This window comes from Carassius carassius, chromosome 40 (genome assembly GCF_963082965.1).
Source record: "Carassius carassius chromosome 40, fCarCar2.1, whole genome shotgun sequence".
NCBI classification, from domain to species: domain Eukaryota; kingdom Metazoa; phylum Chordata; class Actinopteri; order Cypriniformes; family Cyprinidae; genus Carassius; species Carassius carassius.
Window position 1 is genome coordinate 2,227,990 of NC_081794.1, and position 8,032 is coordinate 2,236,021.

General features: G+C 38.0%; 1 protein-coding gene across 1 annotated transcript; it reads right to left on the reverse strand.

Moving 5' to 3' along the window:
* Window positions 1–1,163: 1,163 nt before the first annotated feature.
* wfikkn2b (WAP, follistatin/kazal, immunoglobulin, kunitz and netrin domain containing 2b) lies at window positions 1,164–4,471 on the reverse strand. Its single transcript, XM_059532951.1, has 2 exons — window positions 3,996–4,471; window positions 1,164–3,281 (listed from the first exon to the last, which is right to left on the reverse strand). Exons 1-2 carry the CDS (start codon window positions 4,194–4,196, stop codon window positions 1,785–1,787), a joined length of 1,698 nt encoding a protein of 565 aa, XP_059388934.1. The 5' UTR covers window positions 4,197–4,471; the 3' UTR covers window positions 1,164–1,784.
* Between the last annotated feature and the right edge of the window lie 3,561 nt (window positions 4,472–8,032).

An 8,032-nucleotide genomic window follows, 5' to 3' on the forward strand; every position in this document is an offset into this window, starting at 1 on the left:
AAAAACTGTCATCAAATACTCAGATTTTACTCATGAGCTGTAATTATGAATGACATCAAACAGGACAGATTCTTTCCCATCGGCCCCCTTGATCGGTCTACTGAACGCCTGGCAGCTAAAAAAATCGTTTTTGATATTTTTCTATTCTGCCACTCCCTGCTTTTAAGGTCATGGGTTTGCTTTCCACCACCTGCGTCAGGCGTCTTTTGAAGCCCACCCTGAAAAACTATAAGGAAACCATCTGTTAGGACATTAGAGGAAGTCCCAAATGGTCAAAGCTGATATCCAAACAGTTCTTCATCTTCTAGCTCCCCCCGAATCTCAGCATGGCCCTGCGTCTGGGCTGGAATGAGCCGAGGGGCCCCGTCCATGCTGGAGGCCAACATCTACAACATCTCAAATGCGATGCTTTAAGGCAAAACTTTACAGGCACATGCATTGTATTTTTAAGCATTTGTCAGTTTTGACATTTTGGTCTGTTTGGCTTTCCCTAGTGTTTGTTTGATTGCACTTCATCTAGTTGAATCAGTCAAATAAAATTGCAGTCTTTAAACATGATTTTTTTTCTCCACTTGAGCAGCACTTGCATGCACTAAAATGTATATTCTGTCTATATTCTGAAGGTTTTTACAGATTTTTTTTTTAATTGAGCATTCACTTGTTGTATACTGTAGTTAGCATTTAATTCCTGATCTTTTTCTGACTACTGGCAGTATTTTTATTTATTTATGTATGGAGTGATAAAAAGAGTAATCCAAATTATTTTTTTAATATGTAAACAAAATGAAATAACATTTTTGAACTTTGACTTTATCAAATGTTCAGATACATTTTCTGGAAATTTATGAAACTTGGTGCATCTTTATTTAGATTGCATATGTAATATTTCAGGAAAATTTGTAACACACACAAAAAATTAATTATTTATCTAACATTAATTAATGCAATCAATCAACTGTGTATTAGTTATTTTGCAAATTTTTGTGCAATTCATTTGAAGTGTCTTGACTTACTAAAAAAAACTATCTATGTTTCGACAAGATAAAGTAGTTTCTCAAATGATTAAATACTGCTTGTTTTATGAAAGCAGATTTGGCTAAGAAAATGCTTTTGTAATTGGTGTTGTGCGCTTGAGAAAGAAGAATTAGACTTAGAGCTCCAAAGGTTTATTTTGGTGTCACTTCACAATGCAAATCATGACAGACGACTAGAAAGATAATAAAAAGACAATTGTAGAAATGCATAAGTGCTTGTAAGAAATGACAGTCAGCTTTTTGGTTTAAATTTTTTTTTTAAATAAATAGCTTCAAATAAATGCAGTCTGTGCTAAATCATATACACTCAGTTCTATACACAAGTGAGCCTTAAAGACGGATTATTTCTCCTGCTGAAATTGATCTTATATTCAATATTATACAACTTATCTAAGCGCATTAAGCAAATCTAACTCTATAATACAACAGTCAATTAATTACTAGGAACAACAACAAATCCTCTGTCAACCAGGCACAGTGAGAAAAAAACAAAAACTTTAATTTATCAAAATCATCAGATGACACAGCATTTGTGGGATTTTTGGGTGGGCAGATGGGTTTGTAAGGGCAACTCTTATAAAAACCTTCCAAGTTGATGTGAGCATTTCTATTCAAGCTGTAGAAACATATCTAACCTTGTCAAAGCAAACAGTCTGGGTACAAAAGCTGTACATAAAAGACAGTTTCTCAGAACACCAGAACAACGATTTAATCGTTATTTTATGTGACGTCAGACATCTGGAAAAAGTCCTACTGGATGAACTCTTTCAAAATGTCACAGGTGTTTTTATTGATGACCTCACGGAGCTTACGGACGCGACGGACGCTGGAAAGGACGATGAAGCTGTCTGGCTGCAGGACGGCCATGCCGTTGTCGACGTCCCCCATGATGATGATCTGACCATCGGAGGCGGTGACATTTGGACACGGACAGGCCCAGTCCATGTTCTGCAGCGTCACCTCCAAGGGCTCGTTTCCAAAGAACTTCAGCCCCATTTTCTCATCCTTCAGAATCTCCTCCACGGTGATCAGAGCGTGGCCCGAGTCCTGGTCCTCGGTCAGCTCCGTCATACGTCCCAGAATCACGAAATCGCTTTTGCAGAAGCTGGTCACCATCTTGTGCCGCGGCTTGCATGGCTTGCAGCGATGGTTCCTTGGGAACGGGCAGGCATCCACGCACGCGTCTTTGGTTTTGAAGTTGTTCTCATTGCCTTTGCAGCCGCCATATACAAATGGTTGGCATTGGCGCTGGGATCCGCTGTAAGCCCAGCGAGGTTCGTATGCCTTGCATGGTCCCTGGTAGATGGGGAGGTCACAAGGAGCGGCGAGTTCGTCCCGACAGGACGACATGCAGGTGTCGTAAGCGTCAAAGTGGTTGCGGTTTTTGCTGCAGTTGCTGTAGGTGAAGGTGTAGCAGTTGTTCCTCTGGGGGTCGTAAAACCAACTCAGCTTTTCCTCCCCACAGTCTTCGCCATCAGGCACTTTAAAGCATTCCTCTGCCGGGAAACGAGTGGAGTTTGACTTCGTGACTGGCTCTCGCTCAACTACGGATAGTGGGAAATGCGCTTGGAGGGATCCGCCCGCATTCGTGGCCATGCATGTATAGATGCCTGCATCTTGCAGTTGAGCGTTGTAGACCACCAGCTGGCCGATGTTGGTGACCACAACGTTCCCATGCACGTGATTGGGTTTCAAGACTACTTTTCCTTGGCCGTCCATCTGCTTCTCCCAGGTGATCTCTGGCTTGGGCCGGCCAGCGACTTCACATAGAAAGCTGGCCGTGTCGCCGACAAACACAGACTGCTGCGATGGGCTGTTTGCCAGGACAGGAGCGTGCACATCTACAGGAGTGGTGCGCTGCAGCGTGGTGGTGGGCAATGCAGTGGTGCCTGCCGGGAGAGGACTAGTGTTGGGCCAGGTGAGATGGAAGCGGCACGTCACCACTGATAAGGAGATGCCTTTGGAGCACGCTTCCGCGTCCATGTAGCACTTGTTGTAGTAGGTCATCCCATCTGAGGCACAGGTGAAGTGGGGCTCTCTCTCGCAGCGGTCGCGGCACTTGCACATAGGCTGGCTGTCCCAGATTTCACACTCGGAGCCCTGCTGAGTGCACATGAACTTGTCGCAGGACGCCTCCTTTGGCATGCCCATGGGTCCTTTCTTGCCTGTAGCATCGATGTAGCGGGCCGCCACACAGCTGCGATTGCCGCAAACATTGGCACAGCACTTTTCGAACGTTTCACATTCCTGAACAAAGCAAAGACAGAATGCATCATGCATGGTATTTAATTTGTATTCTCTTGATAATCATGATTACATGAATGAAAAGAACTATACATAACAATAATTTGCGTATATATATATATATATATATATATATATATATATATATATATGCACATGCATGCTGCATAAAGTAAATAAAAATATAAATATGTATATACGTTTATACAAATAAAATTGACATGCATGCAGTTTATACACACACTGTATATGTAATTAATACATATAAAATATTGTGTGTGTGTGTATATATATTTATATATAAATATATAAATAAAGGAAATGGACATGCATGCATACAAGTATATAGATACATAAAATATTATATATACATATATAAATAAATGAAATGGACATGCATTTCATTTTTATTCTCATGATAATCATAACAATAAATTGTTATTATATATACATATATATATATATATATATATATATATATATATATATATATATATATATATACATATATAAATATATATATATATATATATATATACATATACATATATACATATATATATATATATATATATATATACGTGTATATGTATATATATATATATATATAAATATATATATATATATATGCACATGCATGCTGTATAAAGTAATAACTGTACATATACATGACATATAAGTATATACAACTAATTTCAATGAAATGAAAAGGCAAACCTGATCAGATTCACATTCTCTCGTGCAGGTGCTCATTGCATCAACCCACAAGTTTGGGTTCATGTCGTTTGGACAGATCCCTGCGTGGGAATACGCAACTCTTTGCAAAGTCATGCCTTTCGCGCATTGCCTGTCCACAAATAGCAGCAAAATCTGTCCCGAGACGAACCAGATCCAGCGAGGAAACAGCATCCACCACATGTTGGAGGGCAGAAATTAGGACTTATTTTCAGGAGTAACTAACCTAATTTTATTGAAACAGCTGAGCCAGAATTGAGCGCCTCGAGCTTCCAAGCAGCAGGAGACAAGAATAATAATAATAATAAAAAAAAAAATTCTCCCAGTGTTTCAGAATACTGTGAGTGAAAAGTGAGTTTAGATCTCTGTATTTATACTATTTAATAGTTTTGACTTCTTGAGCAACACAGGCTATTCTCCTGACCACAAAACTCGCCTTACGCGCTATGACAGTTATGAATTACTCTGTAGATCTAGAGAGAGGATTAAAAACATCTGGTCCAGATTTGGGTTGGTACTAGGACACCTGCCTCTCTTTGAAAGTGCTCTAGGCTGCTGCTTTAACCCTTTATCCACGTGATGCGCGCTCGGGAATTGCGCGCACGCGATCCTTCAGCGTATACCACATAAGAACCCAAAAGCAAGAACGTCAGTTTTCAAATATCAATGTTTAAGTAATATACACCCGTTTAACCAATCACAGATAACATCTCCATCAAACCAGAGCAATATAAAGGCATTCCAGGACAAAATGTGCAAGGTAAGAAAATATGCCACAGCTTTTACGTTTATCGTAAAATTTCTAATTACGGATCAGATATATGGTATAAAATCTAATCCTGTCACACAAATGCAAAGTCCAATCCACTAGGTTATACTTTCTTTAATCGCCAATTCCAATATAAGGAGTAGTCTAGTTAAGTATGCGACTAAACAGCCTATACATAACAAAGAGGGAAAAACAGATCCATCGATAATGCTGTCGGTATATTTTCACATACAGTAAGTAAGTAAAAACATACGGGATACAACACAACTAAAGATGCACTAAAGACGCATTTGATTCTCTTTTAAACACTAAAGTTGTGCAAGAAGACGTGAGCGCGCGTCCAGCTGATTGCCATAATTTGATCTAATGTTTAATAGGCTATATATATATATATATATATATATATATATATATATACTATATAATTTTTTAGTTTTGGCATTTTTTATTTCTTTATCCTTAAATTAAATATATATTAGTGACAGTGCATAAGATAATAAATATAAACTGCACTATTTAACTTATAAAAAATAAACAAAATATTTTCAACTGCAACTTTTTACATTATTATTACATTTATAAATACTTTTATGATTTCCCACAAAATCTGTTTCTCCTTGTTCAATAAAAAGATATTTATTTTTCAGCAATCATACACTACTGGAGTAAAGCACATGTTGATGAAATTGTAAATTAAATGATGTGCATTCAATTAATAAATGTAATTTGCATTAAAATTAGGGTTTATCTTATGTAGAACACATGGAGTTTCCATAAAACCACAGCCTGTGAGTAAAACTCAAAACCTATTAATGCAAAAACACTAATGCTGATTAACTAAGGGCTACAAGACTCTCATTAGTCCTGCCAAAAATGTGAACCGAACAAAGGACGTTTCATTCACAGTGCACTAGTGAGTCATGCCTTAAACAATAAATATATAACACAAAATAAGACTGAAAACAAATGAAAGAATATAGCGGCAAGCAGCAATAACGGGGCCAAGCACTACAGAAGCAAGCTTCAGACAAACGGCAGGAATGAGTAATTAAGACCGTTTTAAGATTATTTTATGCAAAATGGCTTGAAAACAATAAACAAAAAAACTAGTAATAGGATTTATTGGCTTATCACGTTTGACCAATAGGTGGCGCTATTACCAAATTAGTGTGGAATGGTCAGTGTGAGGTGACAATGACACATACCATGTTTGGTGCAAAAATGTCAAAGCTTTGCTGAGATACAGCGCCTCAAATGCATTTTGGCTTCCAGCAAATTCGTTGATGCGCTAAATGAGAACCGTTTTTTATATTGACATGAATTCCATGTCTTTTAGGTGCCTCAGTCTGAAGATGATATGATTTGATTTTTGGTAAAAATCGGACAAACGGTCTAGGAGGAGTTCGAAAAAGTAGGTTTTGACTGAAAATCAAAATGGCGGCAAAGGAAGTTCGGCCAAATAAGGAATACTTGGTATCTATGTTCTCAGCTTGACACAAGGAATCTATTAAAACCAGCGGCATTTCAATAACCAGATTTATTCAAAAGTTATTAGCTTTTTTGGAAATTTTGTTATAACATTTGACCACTGTTTCGAAATATTGTGAGTACCTTCAGGGGATGGTGTTGTTGGCACATTCTGAGTTTCGTAATATTACACCAATGCATTTGTTTAGTATAGCATTTTATTTCAGAAAACTGCAATAAAGTCAATGGCAATTTCATGTTTTGTTCTATTATAGCACCACCAAGATGCTCAGTCCCACCATTTTTTTATGTGTCATCAGAGTGAGCCCATACATATGTGTGTCAATTTTGGTGAAAATATCTCAATTCACTTCAGCGTTATAGACATTTATATGAAAAAACACGTAAAAAAATTACTGACTCTTGACTTTGATTGAATTTTACTACCCCTTACTATCAATATTTTCACATTTGGGGATTGGTATTTAGCTATCGACCTATGTTTCCGAACTTCTGACGGTGGTTTCGTCTCAATCAGACAAGCGGTTTCGAAGATATAGCCAAATGGTTTTTAAGCGCTAAATCACATCGCTACACAAACTGTAAGGCAAAACCTAGCATGTTTGGTATCGTAGGACTCTGTAAGGTTTCAGGGCCCGTATTCATAAAGATTCAAAGAATCCTCTCAGAAAACTCTTAATTTAGCTTAAAAACTTTTACGTAGGAGTCTTAGCTTAAGAGCGATTCGGGACCGATCTGAGAGCAACTCTGAGTAAGGAAAAGACAAAAACTTCATCTTAGTGAGGAGGCGTGGTTGACCCAGTTGCTATGTATTACACAATCTTTTGAAGACTGTGATTGGTTGGTTGTCCAAGAAGGAAAAAAGAGTGATTTTAAGTATAGGGTCTATTCTAATTCTCACTTTGAATTTACATGCGTAATTTTTCCTATTTGACCGTTCTCTCACACACACACATTATATGTGTGTATATAAATCCTTTTTTTTTTTTACCATGCTTTTAATTTCCTATAAGGTATTTGATTGGCTTAGAATGATAAGAATTGTTCCACTCTTTCCAGCTACAGTGATTGCTGTCCTATTTAAGTGGCAGTTTGAATGTTGGTTTTAATGTATCAAACATGGAATCAAAACCAAGAAGGGCGAGAAAGCCAGACTGGACAGAGGAACAGTGTTTACTGTTAGCCCAGTTAGTGGATGAACACAAGGCCATTCTTAAAGGAAAATTCGGGCCGGGTGTCACAGCAAGGGACAAGAAGCAGACATGGGAACGTACAGTACAAACTATTAACGGTTCATTCCCCCTGCTTGTGCGCACCTATAAGCCTGCTATATTCATAAATGCAGTTTTTTGAGCCTGCAAGGTGGGAATGTCCAGTGGAAACGAAATGAACTGCGACACAATAAGATGTTCTGAAAGTGCTGTAATTGTTTGTGTGATCACTCTGCTTACAGAAGGTTGTGACAGACCCAAATCATCACTATTGCATTGTTGCATTTTCCCAGTTGCCAAATATCTTAATGTAGTGATTACTTTAATTTCTGGCGCTATGGCATTTCTGCGCTGTTTCGGAGATGTTAGCACGTCTCTAATAAGATCAGTCACAAACATGATCCCAGCACGATCTAATCTATAGTATCTTATTAACTCACTGTCATCCATTGTCTGCAACACATTTCTTCTGCCTCTTCGTCTTTCTGCCATTTTCTCCTCTGCTAAAGAAACTTTTAAGCCTCTTAAAAGTCCTTGTCTGTGCTCCTAAC